This window comes from Ctenocephalides felis, unplaced genomic scaffold, assembly GCF_003426905.1.
Source record: "Ctenocephalides felis isolate EL2017-DRISC unplaced genomic scaffold, ASM342690v1 CF-g0.4_SCAFFOLD_01170, whole genome shotgun sequence".
In the NCBI taxonomy this organism is placed as follows: Eukaryota; Metazoa; Arthropoda; class Insecta; order Siphonaptera; family Pulicidae; genus Ctenocephalides; species Ctenocephalides felis.
Genome location: NW_020537324.1, coordinates 35,127,766 through 35,150,131, shown reverse-complemented (window position 1 = coordinate 35,150,131; position 22,366 = coordinate 35,127,766). Strand labels below are relative to the sequence as shown.

The window sequence follows — 22,366 nt, the reverse complement described above, 5'->3', positions numbered from 1 at the left end:
GATTTACAAAATACACCGAGGTACAAATTATTTAAGCGTCAGCATTGTCCAGAACTAGATGAAAAATATTCATATGGGATTTATCCATTTGCCTATCTTCCGAGCCCTGAGCGAATAAGTCGCACGAATAAAAAACCGACACATTTCAATCTCGTGGTTTTCGGGTTAATGAGTCTCCAAAGCAAATACCTATGATGATTGGCTACACTAGCAAGGAAGGAATTTGTATCAATGCCAGAAGGTGACGATTTGCTCGAAGTACTGATAAAACGGAACTAAAAAATAATATTAAACTAGAATGTCTCGCATATTATATGGAATCAGTAATTATAATTATACAGATATTGTTGAAAAATTTATAACAGATATTACGGAAAGGAAACTGATCCAAAAAAGCTCTTCGAATTTCAATCAACTTAACTACTGATTGTTCAATGCTGTTTGAATAGAAAATACGGTCAGATTTTATACCAAATACAGAAAAAATCATGGCTCTATAAAAGGCAATATATACTACTATAGATTTTCATTTGATGGAAGTTTTGGTAACTATTTTCTTACTTTATTTATAAATAGAGTTATGTATGAATTGATACACAGATTATTGTAAATATTGGAATTCTTTAACAAGAATCAAAATTTAATTGGTAGGAATGGCTAAAAATGATATGGCTTAACACACATAGAAGGTGCATCTCACGGTGATGATCTTGGCTACTTATTTCACTGGAAAATCCGCCGCAAGATTTACATTCTAATTCTACTTACTTTACGAGAAGGAAATTGATGCGAACTATGATAAAGATGTGGACCAATTTTGCAAAACAGGGTATGATTATTTGCAAAATTTACCAGATTTAGATTTTGCTCTTTTTAATATATTGAAAATATTTATTTAAATTTAATTTTTGTATTATAGTTTTATAGATTTTCTTTTCTTAGGAGAAAATTACGTTACAAAAGTAGATGAGTATTTTAACTCTTTCCGCTCGTGTCCCTCTGATGGGACAACGTAGTTTCTAGCATTTCACTCGGCTTCTCTATTCAAATTTACTATTTTCAAAGTATTTTTTTGGCCTTTCTTTTATATAATCTCTTTTTTTCTAAGTACGGTAAAACCATCGTGCATTCTTGAAGTAATATTAATCAAAGAAACAGATCCATATAAAAAAGATATATTACACTGTTCTCTGCTGATAAACTACTGGGACGCTAATTAATTATAACGACAATGGATCGACTCGGAAGCATTTGGAAATTGATTTAAAATTTAACTGAAATTATATGTTCTTCAATGTTCACAAATTCATATATATTGCATAAATACTTGCACAATAATATCAAGTTTTTAGCAGACACGTTTTCGTCAGAATGCGACGCCGAGTATCTGGTATATAAAGTACGAATCAGTACCGAGCGGAAAGGAGTATGTTTTTTATATTGAAAAGGCCGCATATGAATAGAGTATAAACTTACACCAAATTAACATTTTTTGTTAATGTTAATTTGGTGTAATATTTTTCTCCCTGTTATTATACCATGAAACTAATATTTATTTTTATATGAATCTCGCTCCTAGGAATCCGACACCTGAAGTAAACAGAGACGTACCTATCAAATGGCTTCCAGCGACTGAACAAAAAATATATATGCTGGATATTAATAATGAATTGAAAATGTTTGAGAAATGTAAACAATGATATACACAACTTTTATGCAATTTCTCTTTAAATAGACTGGATCACCCTGTGATATTTGGTTTTGTTATAATAATACTATTTTATACTTAAAATTCACATTGTGCATTCCATTTTGAATACATAATCATTAAATACATATAATTATTGTGATGGAAATTATTATTATTGACTTTCCGTAGGATAAGTTCTAGAAATTTTTGAATTTTTTATCGTTTCAAGATTTCCTGGCATGCGTGCATTTTGGCATACCTTAGAAAAAACATAGGTATATGTGCATGAATAAAAAATGTATATGTGTATGTGTGTGTATTTTGTATGGATACAATTTTTCGTTCACGATTTTGGGTGCACGGATCAACCGATTCAAATTATTCAAAAAAATCACATTCACATTCGATTCCTACTGCTGAGAAGACGTGCTAATTTTGTTTTTGGCAAAGACAAGCCCGAGATGCGAAGCAAAAGTGCAAAAAAAACGGCAGTTTTTGCGAGAACGAGGCATCCGATTAAATTGATTCAGAATACATTCGATTTACTTGATGGCGAAACGTGCTCGTTAATTAGTTCAGATAAATAAACATAATGGGTTAGTTTTTGTTTAAGACAGGTGCAGCGGTTTGAGAGATACAGAACAAAAATGCCAAAAATTACAGTTCTTGAGAAAGCAGAGCATTCATTTGATTATTCGAGAAATATTTTACTAGTTGGCGGAATGAAGAAATGATTAAATTTTTAGAAATGCAGGTCCCAGCGTTTGGAGACCAGAAAAAGAAGTTTAAAAATGCTTTTTGGGGTCAAAATAATAATTATAGACTTATTTACATTATATCGTCAGATATCTTATGGAAAATGTTAATATAATAAGTGAATTTTTTTCTATTTCTATGGGGGTTTTTATAATATTATTAAATATGTTTAAAACATTAGTTACTTTAACTATGGTAACTAGTGGTGCATGGTATCGTGCTTCAAGGCAATTGCTGGAACTTTCTGTACTGTAGTCTGGAATTTTTAAATGCTTTAATTTTTTTAAAGTTTAATTTTTTTTAAAGCAATAGCGTTGTCTAGCTGGTTTAGAAACGGAATATTAAAGCGCGTTACGCCACTTGCAGTCTAACGGTTAATTATTACAAATTTTGGCACAAAACCCATCAAATTTAAACAAAACTTGTAATTATTATTAAAATCTCTATAAAATATCTGATAATTTATAAGTCTAATTATCGCCAAATTTTTTCAACTTCTTTTTATTGGATTTCCGAAACTGCTCGACCTTTCTTCCCAAAAATTTAACTATTCTTCATTATACAATACAAGTGATTTTTTTTTATCATTCAAATCGGACTCTCAGTCTCTCAAAATCGTTTTTTTTTTTGTTACTTTTTATCCCGTATCTTTGACACGGTTAGACTTCCTTTTGCCGTAAAGTAATCGACACGTCATATATAATACGAAACACATATATAATAATGCAAAAATTGAAATTCAGTTTTGAGAAAACCGAAAGTCCGATTTGAAAGATTCAAAACATTTCACTCTATTTGATGGAATGAAGAATTGATTAATTTTTTGGGAAGGGCTGATACAGCAGGTTTCGTTGATCTAAAGAAAAGTAAAAGAATGCAATTTGACGGCAAAAATGATCATCAGACATATGCAAATCAGGTTATTAGATATTTTACAGAAATTTTAATAATAAGTACAAATTTTCTTTACATTTCTTTGGGTTCCGTACCAAAATTTATAATGTTTAAAATTCAAACAAATGTTTTCGACATTTCCGACAGTACATGGATCAATCCACCTAATTTTTTTTTCTTTTATTTTTTTATTATTTTTTTTTTAAACAGCAATCAGAACCTTACATCCTACGAGCTGTTGGGCTGAAACTTCTCCTTACTTCGTATTTTTTTAGATGATAACCCAATGGTTAATCCATCATCCATATTTGATGATTTTGTTATTAGAATTAATCTAATAGGGCTGACTTTTTATTGGTGCAGCAATGCCGGACAAGGGCTATTTTCTTCACTTGGAAACATATTACTATCTATATTCCTGACAACAGACTGCTCGAAGTGGGTATCGAACCCGAGACCTCTGATCAGGTCGCGTCGCTCTTAACCGCTTACCTACGGGCGAGCCCATCCACCTAAATGAGTTTCAAAATTTTCAAAAAATTCTATAATTTAGAAATAGCCGAATTTTTTCAATAAAATCAAATTGAATTCTCAAACAAACCGAATTTTTTCAAAGTTTTAAAGTTTTCAAAAATTCCTCTAATTTATCTTAAAACACGATGTCCATGCACATGCTATTCACCACTCGTTAAACTTGCATTTAGCATGGTGTTATAAACAAAACAAAACTAGTGGTGTATGGCATCGTAAGGCAAATTGCTGGAACTTTTCCGTACCGTAACGAAATGTTCGAGAACAGAATTAAAATTAAAATCTGAATTACATTGGATATACAAAGAAAATTTTTTTTTGAAAAAAGAAATTGAAATGGAATTTTTCTTCCTCAAAAACAAGCAAAAAGTTTTTTGTATCATTCAAATCGGACGCTTAGTTCTCTGCCATTTTTTGCACATGTACACTCATTTGCCAAGAATTAATCACCTCTCGCCCTGTCATTATACAAATTGAATGTTTTTAGATCAGTCAAATCGGATACTCCGTTCTCTCAAAAACTCGATTTGTATTTTCTGCACTCTGCTCCGTATCTCCGTAACGGCTGGACCTGCCTTAACCAAAAAATAATCAGCACATCTCCCTATCGATAGGAATCGAATGATATTCGAACCATTCAAATCGGTTAATCGTGCGCAGTTTGACATACCATCAACACACCCCGACTACAAATACCAAGCAATATAAGACATCCAATAGATTATTTTACTTTATATTTTACAAATGAATTATTAGACAATATGATAGAAAAAACAAACCATTATGGCAGCACAATAATGAACAAATATACTGACTAATCAGTGGCATATTCTAAATGCGAGAGAAAGAATAAAAGGGATTATATTGTCTGTTCTGACAGAAAAGCACCGTAACCGACAGTAATTATTTTATTGTAAAACATGTCAAAATCAACCAGCTATGCATTTTGGAAATTGTTCTGAACGTCACTATTCTTTATAAAATGATCAAAAATAATTAGCTGTAAGTGGAATTCTGTCTTAAGGCAACTAGAGCATTGTGCCTTAAGGCAAATTGCTGGAACTTTCCGTACCAAAAATATATTATTTTTTTAAAAACGATTAACATTTTTGAAAAAAAATTACTTCGAAAAAATAAGATTTTTGAGAAACTATAATTTGACAAAAAATTACTTTTTTTTGAAAAAAAAAAATTATTTAAAAATTTTTTTTTTAAATCCTTTTTTTGAAAAAAATGTTTTTTTTATTAACTTCCCGTAGGGCAAGTTATAGTAATCGCAAAAAAATCGAAAATGAAAATTTTTTTATATCTTTACGTTTCAGAGGTTTCTGAACATTTTGGCATACCTTAGAAAAATGGATGTATGTGTGTGGTGTGTGTATGTGTGTGTATGTGTGTGTGTATGTATGTACGTGTGTGTATGTATGTGCGGATACAAATTTTCGTCGACGATTTCGGGAACACGGATGAACCGATTTGAATAATTCAAAAAAACATTCGATTCGTATTGATAAGGAGACGTGCTGATTAGTTTTGGCGAAGGCAGGTCTAGCCGTTCCGAAGATACGGGGCAAAAGTGCCAAAAAACGGTACCTTCGTTTTTAAGAGAACGGAGCGTCCGATTTGAATAATTCAAAAAACATTTACTTGTATTGACAAGATGTATAATTGATCAAATTTTCATGGAGGCAGGTCTAGCGGTTTCGGAGATCTAATGAAAAAAGTAAATAAAAATCCATTGGGCGGTTAAAAATGATCATTAGACATATGAACATCAAATTATCAGATATTTTATAGAGATTTTAACAATAAGTTATTTTTTTTTTACATTTCTATGGGTCCGTACCAATGCTTATGCGTTAGACGGCGGCGCGGCACTTGCGAGCTTTGACATTTCGTCTCTATGCAGTTCAAGCAGTGCGATTGCTTTGAAAAAAGTTCAAAATTTCCAAAATATGTCAAAATGAAGAAAACATTTTTTTTAAAAAAAATTTTTTTGTTTTCAAAAAAATTTTTTTCTCAAAAAAATTTTTTTTTTCAAATAAATTTTTTTTTTTTTCAAAAAAAAGTAATTTTTTGTCAATTTTATAGTTTCTCAAAAATCTATTTTTTTTAAGTAAAATTTTTTCAAAAATGTTAATCGTTAAAAAAATAATAATTTTTGGTACGGGAAGTTCCAGCAATTTGCCTTAAGGCACGATGCCCTAATTGCCTTAAGACAGAATTCCACTTACAGCTAGTTTTGACATATGTTGGAAGATCTGAACTTTTTTTCAAAGCAATCGTACTGCTTTAAATGCATAGAGACAAAATAAAGCGCGTAAGCGCCGCGTCGCTGTCTAACGGGTAAACATTGGTATGGAACCCATAGGAATGTAAACAAAATTTATACTTATTGTTAAAATCTCTATAAAATATCTGATAATTTGATGTGCATATGTCTAATGATCATTTTTGACCGCCAAATGGCATTTTATTTTACTTTTTTCGTTAGATCTCCGAAACGCTTAACCTGCCCTTATAAAAATTTGATGAAATCTTCATCTTGTCAATACAAGTAAAATGTTTTTTGAATTATTTAAAATCGGACCCTCCGTTCTATTAAAAACTGAGGTACCGTTTTTGGCACTTTTTGCCCCATATCTTGGGAACGGCTAGACCTACCTCCGCCAAAACTAATCAGCACGTCTCCTTATCAATACGGATCGAATGTTTTTTAAATTATTCAAATTGCTTCATCCGTGTTCCCAAAATCGTCGACGAAAATTTGTATCCGCACACAAATACATACTACGCCACACACACACATACACACACACACACCACACACACATACATCAATTTTTTCTAAGGTATGCCAAAATATTCAGAAACCTCTGAAACATAAAGATATATAAAAATTTTCATTTTCGATTTTTTTGCGATTACTATAACTTACCCTACGGGAAGTTAATTAATATTATAAATGTATGTCCTTCAATGACCACAAATTTTTATCAAACAAAATGCATAACAACTACCCATGCAATCAAGTTTACAGCCGGTGCAGTAAATTGTTTTGAAATCGGTACCGTCCCGTAGTGTTAACTCTTCGGGTCCCTATGTAACGCTCGACGTTTTCGTTATCGAATCGGTTATTAACGACAACGGGTCACGTGGGACGGCGAGTCACGACAAACGGATCATATCAGTTTTATCTATGCATGATAATAGACCAACGAACGATTTAAGCAAACAGTAACAGTAGCAGAGGTAGTAGACATCAGTTTGGTTCTGTTATGGAACAAGTCACAAAACCATATGTCAAAGCACATTTTTTCTCCAATGTTTTCAACAAATCGGGTGACTTTTCAAAAGTTTTCTAGTTTCAACGGTTGATTGGGTAGCAAGAAAAAAATACGAACTAAAAGACAAAAAAAACGTTCATATGTTAGCAGTAGATGACCCTGTGCATTTTATACTTTTATAATATGTGTTTTCAGTTGGACTTGAAATTGTATCTATTGTATACAGTGGTGATTTATTGGTCAAGGATAAAAAAACGAGCTAATGACAAATTAATTAAAACATTTAATGTATTAGTTATTCAGTCATTTTTAAATATGGATATAACCACGAAGTTCATTCAGGACATTTTCTGCTTAGAAAATACAATCTCATTATTTAATGAAAAGTACATCATAGATAAGTCGATATTCAATCATGAGTTACAGTGTAATCTTCAAATGTTTTTGTAAAAAAATCACTTATCTGGAAAGGATGTGGTCTAGAGTTTGGCAGGCGAATTAAGTTATTCTAATTGTTTAGATAATATAAATGAAAATCGTCAAATAAATTAGAGACCAGTAAGTATAAACATAACATACAAAACCTTGGAGTACTAAACACATACTATATTTAAGTAGAACTGTAAAAGATGGCTTACTTGTTACTTGTATAGAATATTATATTAGTGATTACTATTGTATCTACAGCTGCTTACAAAACACCTATGACAGACAAACTGAATCGGAATAATCTTACAAACACCAGATGAATTTCAAAGTTTTCCTTTGAATAAAAACACTATCAACGTTCCAGAATTGGATAAAAATCAGTTAGCATTTCCACATGCTAAAATTTGTTTTACTGAATTGTCTTCATCTCAAATACAGCAAGAAGGGCAAATTAAAAGCAATGTCACAGTGGAAAATGCAGTTTTGACATCTCATGCACAATCCAAACCTGCTATTAGTGGCAGTAAAATTGTTTCTAAGAATAAAGTAAATTTATTTCCAGAAATAATTCCAAAGGATAACTTGATTCAGTAAGTTAACTCTAATTAACTTCTCATTGACAACTTTATAGTTTTATGGTTCATAGAACTACATGTTTCGTTACTATTATGCAAATCTTATACCATCATTATTAACATCATCATTAACATGTTGCAAATTGATTATTTTGAGCTTTGATTTTCACTTTCTAATGATGTTTACTTTCTATTCTAAAATACATAGGTTTTTATACAATTAGACCCAAAGGTCTCAAACATTTTACAATAAAATATAGCAAGTCAGATTTCTGACAAAACGTTCATGATAAATAAAACACTTTCAGAAAGTTGAAAAAGGAACACATTTTTGAATATTTTCAAATATATTTTGATGAAAGTGATATATTCTTCCACTCTCTTTTTCAAAATATATATATATATATATATATATATATATATATATATATATATTTGATTTACAGAATCTGTAACATCTACTACTATTGCCTCCAGTGTTCTACGTTATTACACAAATCAAATTGTACTTCTCATATATCTGGTAAAAAGCATTCGGGAAAACAGCAAATAACTCCTTTATTAAAATCAAGTGATCTATTAATCTGTCTTGTTTGTAACTTGGCTTTTTTAAAAAGTAAAACATTCAAAAGTCATATAAAAAAGATGGGTCATACTGACCGGTAAGTATATTTTTATCAGTCGTAAAATAGTGTAGAAAAAAATAAATAGACTTATTTTTATAGCAAGTTTCTTCACAAGGATTGTCCAAAGTGCCATATAAAATTATTTGGTTCATTGAAAATCATTAATCAACATGAACATCTTACATCCAAATCTAAACTCGAAATGAATGATATTGTAAAAAGAGAAATGACTCTGAAAATCAATGGAATTGTTCAGAAAATGAAAGAAATATTATCAAAAGTAATTTAGAAATAAAAGTGAATTTAAAATGGGAGGGAGTACAGGAAGTTCAGCATAAAAAAAATGATTTGAAACAAGATGAAAATAATGATTTAGGTAATGACAGTAAAAATGAAGTTAAATTGAAAACACAATCAACAATATCCAGCCTAAGAAGAAGTGTAGTTATACTTTAACTGAAATAAATAGTTTATCAATTTATAGCACATCTTCTGTCGCCAATTGTTTGTTGTGTATAGTTCAAATGAGCAAAAATGATAAAAATATTTTAGGACATATAAATGGATCAAGACATAAAAAATATTCTGAGAATAATGAATTCACAAAACTGCTTAAACCTTTTTTAAATCAAATTACCCAAATAATGGAAAATGACAAGGACAATGTATTCCACCAAAACATAGATTTTTTATTTCCTTCTACAACAAAAACTCTTTACTGTATATTATGTGATCGTGAAATTTCAAATAAGAAATGTGATATACTTCTTCATTTTAAATCATCTCAACATATTCAAGATCACAAAAGATGCATAGGAGAAATATAAAGCTCATAGCAAAAAAATACAACTTGAAAAAGTTTTATAAATGCATACAAAATTCATAGACAATATAGAACAGAATTACATGATATAATATTTATTTTTATATACAAAATGTTGGCATAAAACAAATTCGAAGGATTTAACACTTAGTACATTGAAAATATACATATGCATATATCAAGAATTTTTGTTCGATATTGATACATATTTAATTATTTACCAACATGGCATCAGAATAATTATAAATTAATTTATATTGAACAGTTTTGAGAACAAGAAAAATATACAAAGATATAAGTACAATAATTAATGTATTTTCCTTGTTGTTATATATAATTTGATTATCTAGTGTCATTATATTATTCTAGTCACCTTAGCATGTTTTTTTGGTTAAATAAATTTATATTATATTTAGACGTATTTTCTATTTAATAATTGAATATATATATTACGTAATATATATAACAACAAGGAAAATACATTAATTATTGTACTTATATCTTTGTATATTTTTTTTGTTCTCAAAACTGTTCTCGTAAAGTCGTACGAGAATTGACTTCCTTTTGAATGCTTTAACAAAATAAGAAATATTAGATATTAATTGTTTTGGAAAATAATTCTTGTGTGCTTCAATGATTTTCGCTTTTCTACTCAGTTTATAAATGCGGATACATAATTTTGGAGCAGCTAAATTATTTTTCGATATACTATGTGTTAAATCCTTTGAATACGCCAACATTTTGTATATAATCATAAAATTCTGCATATATTCGAATGAAAGAGTAATTTTTTTTTTTTAATACGGATAGAAAGTGTTGAAAAATATAAATAACAATACCAACAATCTTTTTTCACTTTCTTTTTAAATAGATTGGGATATTTTGATTGTTATATTAAATTCTATACATAAATTGCTCTATAATGTAATATGTTACTTCATTTTAAATACATGTAAATATTGTAATGAAATGATTTTATATTGATTGTTTTAAATTAATTTTGGTGGTTACTATCTGGTGAACGTTGAATAATATTAACAAATAATTTGTAATTATCTACCACTACTTCAACCTATTTTGAAAATTGTACAAGAAGCAAAATATATGTATAAAATCAGCTTTTTATATACATATTGCTAACCGACTAGGAACAATTATTTGAATAGATAAATAAGCAAATTATTATCCATACTATGATCTAAGCCAGCGATGTCCAACCTAAATTACTCTTAGGACCAAAATTTAGGAATATACAAGGCACTGGGCCGCAACAAATCTGGAAAACTAGTGTGGTGCACGGCATCGTGCCTTAAGGCAATTTGATGGAACTTCTCGTACCTAGATGCATCAAATTTACAAATTTTGTTATTAACAGCAATATCTTATAATAAACACAACATAAACTAATGCAGAACTGCACATTTTAACATCAAAAAAGAAAAATGTTTGTCTACATTCGTAGTAAGGTGCGTCCACACCTAACCAACGAACACGAACGAACATAAATGAACGTACCAGAACGAACGGCAACAGCATCGTGTGGACGCCACAACGATCACGAACGAACATAAACAAACATGGCGAGCAATGTTCCGCAACTTGTCGGTACATCAAAGGGAATTGTTCGTTCATGTTTGAACTCGTATGTGCAGTACCATAGATAAACAAGTATAATAGATCGCTATGTCTGGCGGTTTGACGTTACCTCGATTGAAATACAATTTTTTAAAAATAGATGGCAGCACATGTATAATATTTAAATTACCCCTGGTTTTACTTCTTAATTTGTACGTATCGTAAGGGTATCGTATACAGCCCCAAAAACCTGAATAATTTTTAATATTGGAAATAAGAACAAATCATACGAAATACAAAATATATATTTTCAAAGATATTACATATGTTTAAAGAACAATTGAAATTATGTTTATATTAACAATTATAATTACAGTTATGGAATGTTTGAAAATATAATAATTATTATACATAATTATAAAAGTATTATAATTTCACAATTATGCTTAAATAATATTTCAAAAACTAAATATATAAGTGAAGAAAATCACAGAAGTATTAAACTAAACTAAGCACAAATAACTGACTAATATTAATTACTTAATGACTAATATTAATATATTAAAATCTTAAAAACTAAGAAGAAAACTACAAGCACAGGAGCACGCAATGAAATTACAAATTTAGAAGGAATGACAAATAATACAAAAATTTAAAGGGTTAAGAAAAAAACAAATAATTTGTTAAAAAGTACAAATACTTCACAAACAAAAAAGTCCTAAAAACATAAAATATATATATTGATAACAAAATTGAGAGAAATTCAAATTCCTAGGATTAAAACTCATTTACGAGACATTGTTCTTTATTAATTCTGCATGTAATAGTTATTTCGCTATCTAATGAATTAATAGTAAAGTTGCATTTAACAAAACCTTTGAATAGTTTCTGTACGAGTGTTTTATAACATTACATTTAGCCATGTTTCATCATTTCATTTTCATTGAAAACTATCATTGAAATTGCCATAAAAGATCAACAAAGTGTTTACAATGAACAGAATAATGTTTTATGCACATACAATTGTTTATGAATCAAAAGATAAAAGCAATATTTTTGATTCCCAAGGTCGGTAACAAATATATCTTGAATTTAAACATTATATTGGGATGTTACACAAGTTTTATTTGAAGAATATTATAACACTAATCTTCAATCAAAATACATTAAAATATTATGTATGGTATAGACTCTCTTTATAAGTGTTTACATTTGCTAATGTAATATATAATCTTATTAAATATAACAATAAACTTACGTTGATGAACATTTAAACCATACTAGCTGAATAACTGTTTTGCAACTTCAACAATATGAGATTCAATCCAATCATATAACAATTCCGAAGATAATGGTATTTCATCAAACATCAAAACACAGTATCTGCTACTAATACTTTTTAAAAGAAATAGCTGAACCTAATGTTTTAAATAGACACTCATAAATACCGCTATACACTTGTATCTCTGAATGCAACTTTCTCAATGTTTGAGGACATGGCAAAATAAATATTTGTCTCCAAAAATAGTAGACCTTTGGAGACTTTTTGTACGACTTATTCCTTAAATTATTGCATTGTTTATGAATCCTTCTTGTCATTACATATTGCATTCCTTGGTTGTCAAAAGTACTCCTGCGCTTTGTTAGTGCATTTTGCAGCAATTTGCAGGTACCCCCAAGACACCTATTCAATATAATAACATGTTGACATATCTTGATTATATATAATTATTGCTGCAATTATTATTAAAAAATACCTTTGCGGAAACTTGTATTGGAATAGCTAAATATTTTAACCCGCACTTGACACTTTTTTGGGTACTATAAAAACACTTTGCCATATTAAATTTCACAAATGTTCACTTAAACAAAATTAATTAAGTAGAAACAACACGAGTTCAAAAAGTTAGGTTATTCCTACAGCCATACAACGATCAAATACTTGACAGCCACCATGGGGAGTTATCTTCGAACAAATGCGCGTTGCACTGTTTTGGTCCTGAGTAGTTTCAATTTTTAAAAACAGATGGCTAATGTGCACTCAATTTCAACTACAAATTGTTCGTGGTTCATGCAAGTGGCTGTCAAGTATTTGATCGTTGTATGGCTGTAGGAATAACCTAACTTTTTGAACTCGTGTTGTTTCTAATTAATTAATTTTGTTTAAGTGAACATTTGTGAAATTTAATATGGCAAAGTGTTTTTATAGTACCCAAAAAAGTGTCAAGTGCGGGTTAAAATATTTAGCTATTCCAATACAAGTTTCCGCAAAGGTATTTTTTAATAATAATTGCAGCAATAATTATATATAATCAAGATATGTCAACATGTTATTATATTGAATAGGTGTCTTGGGGGTACCTGCAAATTGCTGCAAAATGCACTAACAAAGCGCAGGAGTACTTTTGACAACCAAGGAATGCAATATGTAATGACAAGAAGGATTCATAAACAATGCAATAATTTAAGGAATAAGTCGTACAAAAAGTCTCCAAAGGTCTACTATTTTTGGAGACAAATATTTATTTTGCCATGTCCTCAAACATTGAGAAAGTTGCATTCAGAGATACAAGTGTATAGCGGTATTTATGAGTGTCTATTTAAAACATTAGGTTCAGCTATTTCTTTTAAAAAGTATTAGTAGCAGATACTGTGTTTTGATGTTTGATGAAATACCATTATCTTCGGAATTGTTATATGATTGGATTGAATCTCATATTGTTGAAGTTGCAAAACAGTTATTCAGCTAGTATGGTTTAAATGTTCATCAACGTAAGTTTATTGTTATATTTAATAAGATTATATATTACATTAGCAAATGTAAACACTTATAAAGAGAGTCTATACCATACATAATATTTTAATGTATTTTGATTGAAGATTAGTGTTATAATATTCTTCAAATAAAACTTGTGTAACATCCCAATATAATGTTTAAATTCAAGATATATTTGTTACCGACCTTGGGAATCAAAAATATTGCTTTTATCTTTTGATTCATAAACAATTGTATGTGCATAAAACATTATTCTGTTCATTGTAAACACTTTGTTGATCTTTTATGGCAATTTCAATGATAGTTTTCAATGAAAATGAAATGATGAAACATGGCTAAATGTAATGTTATAAAACACTCGTACAGAAACTATTCAAAGGTTTTGTTAAATGCAACTTTACTATTAATTCATTAGATAGCGAAATAACTATTACATGCAGAATTAATAAAGAACAATGTCTCGTAAATGAGTTTTAATCCTAGGAATTTGAATTTCTCTCAATTTTGTTATCAATATATATATTTTATGTTTTTAGGACTTTTTTGTTTGTGAAGTATTTGTACTTTTTAACAAATTATTTGTTTTTTTCTTAACCCTTTAAATTTTTGTATTATTTGTCATTCCTTCTAAATTTGTAATTTCATTGCGTGCTCCTGTGCTTGTAGTTTTCTTCTTAGTTTTTAAGATTTTAATATATTAATATTAGTCATTAAGTAATTAATATTAGTCAGTTATTTGTGCTTAGTTTAGTTTAATACTTCTGTGATTTTCTTCACTTATATATTTAGTTTTTGAAATATTATTTAAGCATAATTGTGAAATTATAATACTTTTATAATTATGTATAATAATTATTATATTTTCAAACATTCCATAACTGTAATTATAATTGTTAATATAAACATAATTTCAATTGTTCTTTAAACATATGTAATATCTTTGAAAATATATATTTTGTATTTCGTATGATTTGTTCTTATTTCCAATATTAAAAATTATTCAGGTTTTTGGGGCTGTATACGATACCCTTACGATACGTACAAATTAAGAAGTAAAACCAGGGGTAATTTAAATATTATACATGTGCTGCCATCTATTTTTAAAAAATTGTATTTCAATCGAGGTAACGTCAAACCGCCAGACATAGCGATCTATTATACTTGTTTATCTATGGTACTGCACATACGAGTTCAAACATGAACGAACAATTCCCTTTGATGTACCGACAAGTTGCGGAACATTGCTCGCCATGTTTGTTTATGTTCGTTCGTGATCGTTGTGGCGTCCACACGATGCTGTTGCCGTTCGTTTTGGTACGTTCATTTATGTTAGGTGTGGACGCACCTTAAGCCATACATAAGGAAATCTAAGATCTAAGGATCTAAGCATATACTTATTATTATCCATAGATAAATAAGCAAATAAGCTATGATACTAAGTCATAGACCTTATACAACTTCATAATTATTTTAATTATAATTATTATTTATAAGTATTGTATAAGGTCTTCTTTTATCTATGGGTCTGTAGCGACCTGGCAACCCACATCGCACCTCAATTTGACAGTTAAACATTATCTTTGGCTCATCATGTTGGCAACACTACGCGAGAACCAAAGTGCAAGCTTTAGGGTCGGAACTCTCTCTTCCGTCTGCTGCCGAACAGTCAACATCATAAATTACAATACTTTCCTTTTCATTTTCAATACTTAAATATTATGTACATCTTATAAATAATAAATATAATCGCACGTAGTGTTGTTACTATTTCATTATAAATAAAATATATTATATATAGACCACAGTTTCTATAATTGGTGACCCCGAAAGTGAATAAAAAACACGCATAAAGTGAGAAGGAAGTGAAACATGTGCATAATTTACAAGTGAGCAAGAAATACAGAACGTTCTAGTACCTACAATGGAGATTCCGACCACGCACATTGAAATCAACAACAACACGTGCTCAATAAATCACTCATTAACCTGGAAAATGAGTCGATTTTAAGCACCACGGCAGCGGACAGGGAGCACCAAGCAAACATGGCAAACGCCATACAACACGGCCACAATCAAGCGAACAACGCACCAAGCAAACATGGCAGCAATCGCCATACAATACGGCCACAAGCAAGCGAACAACGCACCAAGCAAACATGGCAGCAACCGCCATACAAAACGGCCACGGCCACAAGCAAGCAAACGATGCACCAAACAACATGGCGACCGCCAGCAAAAACGGCCACGGCCACAAACAAACAAAAATTAATCAAACAAAAACTTAAAAAAAAAAACTCAACAAAAATTTACAAGAAAATTCAAGATGGCAGCCCGAAGTTCAAGATAAACTTTTCGCCGGGGGAGAGTGATCTGTAGCGACCTGGCAACCCACATCGCACCTCAATTTGACAGTTAAACATTATCTTTGGCTCATCATGTTGGCAACACTACGCGAGAACCAAAGTGCAAGCTTTAGGGTCGGAACTCTCTCTTCCGTCTGCTGCCGAACAGTCAACATCATAAATTACAATACTTTCCTTTTCATTTTCAATACTTAAATATTATGTACATCTTATAAATAATAAATATAATCGCACGTAGTGTTGTTACTATTTCATTATAAATAAAATATATTATATATAGACCACAGTTTCTATAGGTCCTTATCTATGTATGGGTCTATGTACTAAGCATATACTCTTCTTTTATCTATGGATCTAAGTTTCGTCGTTTCGTCAAAACGGTTGACATGTTAACGAGAAACAAACGGTAAAAAAGCTTATTGTTTTGGTTTTAACGTTCATCAGTACGAATAACCAATAACTACGTTTTCAACAAATCGGTTGATTTTTCGATAGGTTTCTAGCGCTTTCTTGCGTCAATGGTTGATTATTGAATTGGTATATTGTTTGCTGGAGGTTGATTGGTTAAGGAGGAAGAAACGGGCTAATGACAAAATCAAGTATAACATTTATTGTATTTGTTGTATAAGTTATTCAGTCATTTTATAAAAATGGACATAACCACGAAGTTTATTCAGGACATTTTGTACCTAGAAAATACAATATCATTATTTAATGAAAAGTACATGATAGATAAGTCCATATTCGATCACGACTTACAATGTAATCTTCAAATGTTTTATAAAAAAATCACTTATCTGGAAAAGATGTGGTCTAGAAATTTGGCAGGCGAAATAAGTTATTCTAATTGTTTAGATAATATGATTAAAACATCGTCAAATAAATTAGATACTAGTAAGTACAAATATAACATACAACAACGTTGGAGTACTAAACATACTACATATAATAAAATTACTTATTAACAGTAACAGTAACAGATGACTTACGTCTATTGTTTAGTTGTATTTAACATAATATACTTTGTATTGTAATATTGTATGATATATACTCTATATGGTTAGTACTCCAGTGTCAATTTTGCTTCACATAATATCTTTATTTAATTTAATTTTGATTGTTATATATTACAGTATCTGAAATAAAGCAATCGTATCCCCACATTTCTGAAAAGATCTTATCGAAATTGATTAATATGAACAAATTTAATGAACTTGCTATTGTTTTAAACTTTAACCTGCGATACACTTGTGTTATTTGTTCAAAAAGATTAAATACTGAGCATGAACTGTTTACACATTGCAATAGTCATAAGCATAATAAAACGATTTCTGACAAAAAGAGTTTTTTGTCATTACAATCTTATTCGAACTATTGGGAAATTCATAAAAGACATTACATTCATAAATATGTTGTTTATCCTCATACACAAGATGCAATTTATTGCTGGGGATGTGGAATTGTATTGTGTCTTGATGATGCAACTTTTAATGAACACTTTTTGTCGAGTGATCATGTATCTACAGCTGCTTACAAAGCACTTATGATAGATAAACTGAATTGGAGTAATCTTACAAATAAGACTGATGAATTTCAAAGTTATCCTTCCAATAAAAAAATTATCGACATTCCCGAATTAAATAAAAATCAGTTGTCTTCATCTCAAATTAAAAATAACATAACAGAAGAAGCTGCCCTTGTGACATCTGATATACTATCCAAAAATATTAGTGGTAGTGAAATTATTTCCGAGAGCGAAGTTAGCTTGTTTGCGGAAGTAATGTCAAAGGATAATTTGATTCAGTAAGTTAATCTCTAATAATTTATCTAGTGTTTTAATAAATATATCCGTATACAGAATTTGCGTAAAACTAGGGTATATGTTATAAAATATATAGGTTTGATTTATTAATTGCTAAATTAATTAGATTGCTATTAATAAATAAAAACTTGCTGTATTATGTAATCATAGACTTTAAAATGATAATTTTTATGGATCTGCAAAATTCCATAAATTCTGACATTATTTTTTGTTCTAGATATAACTTCTGCTGTAACTATAGTTACAAATATATATATATATATATATATATATATATATATATAGTTTCTATATATATATAGTTTTTATATATTACAGAATCTGTGAAAAACTCAACTATTGCCTCCAATGTGATAAGTTATTACGATCATCCGGCACATCTCACATATCCGGTAAAACTCATAAGAGCAATCAACATATAACTCCATCTTTCAAATCGAGTGATATTTTAGTCTGTCTTGTTTGTAATCTAGTTTTTTTTAATGAAGAAACATTTAATATGCATATAAAACAGACAAGCCATATTGATCTGTAAGTCTCTTCATTACTAATGAAAACTATTTATTTTATTAGAATACTAAGTGGATTTATTTTTTGTAGGAGTTTTCTTCAGAAAGATTGTCCAAAGTGTCATATAAAATTATTTGGTTCATTGGAAATCATTTATCAGCATGAACACTTCATATCAAAATCTAAAGAAATACCAGTTAATGGTGGTGAGTTATTTATCTGAAATCATTAAATTATCTTTCTTATATTAAATTTAATAAGTTTTATTTTAACTTTACTTACAATAAATATTACGGTAAGTGGAATATAATATTTTTTATTAATAGTTGAGAAAGAGAAAGATCTCAGAAAAGAGCAAAATCATTTTGTAGAGCCGCAAGGTTTTGAAAACGAAGTAAGTGATATTGTTGCTGAAAATCAACCAAATTGTTTTAAAAATGAAAGAATTGAGATTAAAAGTAATTTAGATAAAACAAGAGAAATTAAAAAGGAAGTGCACAAAGTACAGCATGAAATAAATAATTTGAAACAGAAAAATATTCAAAGTGAAAATATTGCTTTGAGAAAAGAAAGGCTTGATTTAAATAATGAAGAAAATGTGAAAAATGTAGAGTTTAAAAGCACAATAAATAACGCCCAGTCAAAGGAAAAGTGTAGCTATGCTGTTGCTGAAATAAATAGCTTATCAATTTATAATGCATCTCTTGTCACCAATTGTTTGTTGTGTTTAGTTCATTTGAGCAAAAATAGTAAAACTATTTTACAACATGTAAATGGATCAAGGCATACAAAAAATTACCGAAATAGTGAGTCGATAATGTTGCTTAAACCTTTTATAAATAAAATTTTTTACATGCTAAAAAATGACAAAGACGATGTATTTCGTCAAAACATAGATTTTTTATTTCCTTATACAAAAAAAGCTGTTCTCTGTAAATTATGTGATGATGAAATTTCAAATAAGGCAAAGGATATACTTATTCATTTTAAATCATCTAAACATATTAAAAATCGTAAAAGCTACATAAAAAATTTTGAGAAAAGTAAACTCATGGTAAGAAGAAGAAGGGAATTAAAACAATTTTATGAATGTTTGGAAAACTCATGGGCAAAAATAAAACAGGATCACATATATAATAAAGTCTTTTTTGGGTAATTATTGTATTGAAGTTTTCAGTATTATATTCTATGTATTTTGATTAAACAACTATTTTTGTGTTTTTTAGGTTTGATGATGAAAATAATTATTTCTGCGATGTATGTAACATTGATATTGATATTTTTAATGGGAAATCTTTGAAAAATCATATTGAAGGTCATCTTCATAAACATAATCTCTCCCGAATCAACTTATCACACAGATATTACTGCCACCCATGTAATTTGGCAATGCAAAATGTTAAATTATATGAAATGCATTTATCAGAATCTCAGCATAAAAACAGGTAGATATTTTCGTGGCATAATTTTAGTCTTATCTAATTAACATAAATGATTTTTTTTTGCAAACCGTAGTGGTCAAAACTGCATTGATTTTAATCAGAATCTTCAATTTTTTGCCCTCTTTCAAAAATGACAATGCCCGTTAGATCATACTGGAAACATTAATATTACAAATAGAAATACAAAAACATTTTTTCTAAAGATTTTTGAAGGATATGGGGGTGTTTCCACATAGAATCAGCCTACCCTAGGATTTGAATGATTTATATGCAATTTTATGGTTCTCCTTGAAAAAATCTGATAAATATCGAAACCCTTAAGCGCCGCGTTGCAGTCTAACGGATAAACAATGATACGGAACCCAAAGGAATGTAAACAAAATTTTTATTTATTATTAAAATTTTTATAAACTATCTGAAAATTTAATGCATTCAATATCTATCTATCTAATTATATTCATCTATATATCCAGTATATGTACATTTGTCTAATGATCAAATTTGACCGCAAATTGTTTTTTTTTTTACTTTTTTTTATTGGATCTCCGAAACCGCTAGACCTCCCTTCCCAAAAACTGAACTAGATAGTTCTTCATTTCATCAATAAAATGTTTTATAACTTATTCATATTGGACGCTCCTTATCTTAAAAAAAACTGAATTACCATTTTTGCCTATGCCAAAAACAAATCAGCACATCTCCAAATCAATTGCTTTTAAATTTTTGAAATCGGTCTAGTCGTTTTTGAGAAAACGTCGACATTCGGGAAGTTAAAAATGAACTGAATTTTGTCTTTGCATTTGCAGATTAATTTCATTCCAAAAAACTGGAAGTAAGGATGCAGTATTTTCAGATTTGATTTGTCAGGAGTGTGGTTTAAAAATTTTCTGTGATACAAAATTTTTACCTAAACATGAGCATATTACATTCACATTTAACACGGAAACCGGTAAGACATTTAATATTTCATTATTAGAGATAAGTCCCAATATTACAAATATTTGCTGTAGAGAAGCAAAAAGCAATGTTTTGTCATTAAAATGATGAATTCATATTTTAAATTTATTGTATATGTTACAGCATTATTTAATTAGTACTTTTTCTATTTTGGTTTTCAATGAATAAGAATTTAACTTTAAGCACAAATAGATTTGCAAAAATATGATAATATGAATATATTCATATTATCGCTGTTTTGTTTTCATAAATAATGAACATTTGCAAAATAAATAGTGTTAGGTATTATTATTGCCAGATGAATAATACATTGTGATAATTAATTATGACAATTTTCATGCTGATATATTTTTAAGATGTATATTAACAAGTTATTTAACAATAAGTCTTTTATGTACTATATTTTCCTTGGGAGTCTTTTATGTACTATATGAATTTGAGATTTAACATGTTAATTGATTATTGTGGTTATTAATTCTATTGCACTTTTATTGGTTTCTATTGGCATTTTGTTAGTGACATTATAAAATGTGGAAATTTAGTATCTATTGAACTTGTGACATCACTATGTGTATTTATATATAAAATATTTGTCAATAAGTTTTTTTTTTGTGTGTACTTGTTTGAATGGTTCTTATACTAATATATTTAGATTTTCTGATTTTTTTGTTTTAGAAGCAAATATGTGTATTGACAACACGAACAAAATCGATTCAGAAATAAATTCTAAATCTAATTTTGAGCAGAAAAAATATATGGAAGCTTTTAATACTTTAGACACAGCTACAAAGTATTATTTGGAAGATGGAATAAACGCTAACAATGTAGAAGTAATGATAAACTCAATTAATAGTACCATATATGATAAAGATACATTCTGCTTAGCTGCTTCTGCGAGTGCTCCTAATAATTATGGTGTTGACAGTAAAAACAATATATCTGAAGCACCAACCATGAACGATAAAAATGTTTGGATATCGGATGTGGGAAATGATTCAAAAATGGCTATATGTGAATTGACACTGAAATCATGTGAAATTGATAATGAAAGATATGAAACTGAACCAAATCATAAAAGTAATTCATGTGGTCATTCAGAGTCAGAGTTTTGTGCAGTTTTTAATATGCTGGTTGATACAAGTTCGAAATATTACACAATTGGAATAAATGTTAATATGAAGCATTTATAAATTTTAGAAGTTTTTATATTGCTCAAAAGCAAAAAATACTGTTTATTGTTACAAAATATATTAGTGTTATTGACAGCCAGATACGAGAGGCCGCAACAAGATATTATAACTATGTTATTA

General features: G+C 29.1%; 2 protein-coding genes across 3 annotated transcripts; both read left to right on the top strand.

Annotated features, from left to right (window-relative positions):
* The first annotated feature begins 2,282 nt into the window (after window positions 1-2,282).
* Window positions 2,283-9,989, top strand: LOC113367138. The gene is made up of 5 exons (XM_026608768.1): window positions 2,283-2,286; window positions 7,904-8,177; window positions 8,609-8,824; window positions 8,888-9,002; window positions 9,981-9,989. The coding sequence occupies exons 1-5, from the start codon at window positions 2,283-2,285 to the stop codon at window positions 9,987-9,989; spliced, it is 618 nt and encodes a 205-aa protein (XP_026464553.1).
* A 6,821-nt stretch (window positions 9,990-16,810) lies between these two features.
* Window positions 16,811-22,366, top strand: LOC113366526. Of its 2 annotated transcripts, none has more exons than XM_026608148.1 (8): window positions 16,811-17,219; window positions 17,459-18,128; window positions 18,466-18,678; window positions 18,748-18,863; window positions 19,029-19,809; window positions 19,884-20,102; window positions 20,906-21,048; window positions 21,732-22,366. In XM_026608148.1, the coding sequence occupies exons 1-8, from the start codon at window positions 16,976-16,978 to the stop codon at window positions 22,244-22,246; spliced, it is 2,901 nt and encodes a 966-aa protein (XP_026463933.1). In that variant the 5' UTR covers window positions 16,811-16,975; the 3' UTR covers window positions 22,247-22,366. The 2 variants fall into 2 exon arrangements, with proteins under 2 accessions (XP_026463933.1, XP_026463932.1); XM_026608147.1 differs by having other exon boundaries at window positions 18,984-19,809.

Coding starts and splice junctions, on each gene's coding strand:
- LOC113367138 (XM_026608768.1), top strand. Junction 8,178..8,608: donor CCAAAGGATAACTTGATTCA/GTAAGTTAACTC, acceptor TTTGATTTACAG/AATCTGTAACATCTACTACT. Junction 8,825..8,887: donor AAGATGGGTCATACTGACCG/GTAAGTATATTT, acceptor TTATTTTTATAG/CAAGTTTCTTCACAAGGATT.
- LOC113366526 (XM_026608147.1), top strand. CDS start 16,976: ATGGACATAACCACGAAGTTTATTCAGGACATTTTGTACCTAGAAAAT. Junction 18,129..18,465: donor TCAAAGGATAATTTGATTCA/GTAAGTTAATCT, acceptor TATATATTACAG/AATCTGTGAAAAACTCAACT. Junction 19,810..19,883: donor TATAATAAAGTCTTTTTTGG/GTAATTATTGTA, acceptor TGTGTTTTTTAG/GTTTGATGATGAAAATAATT.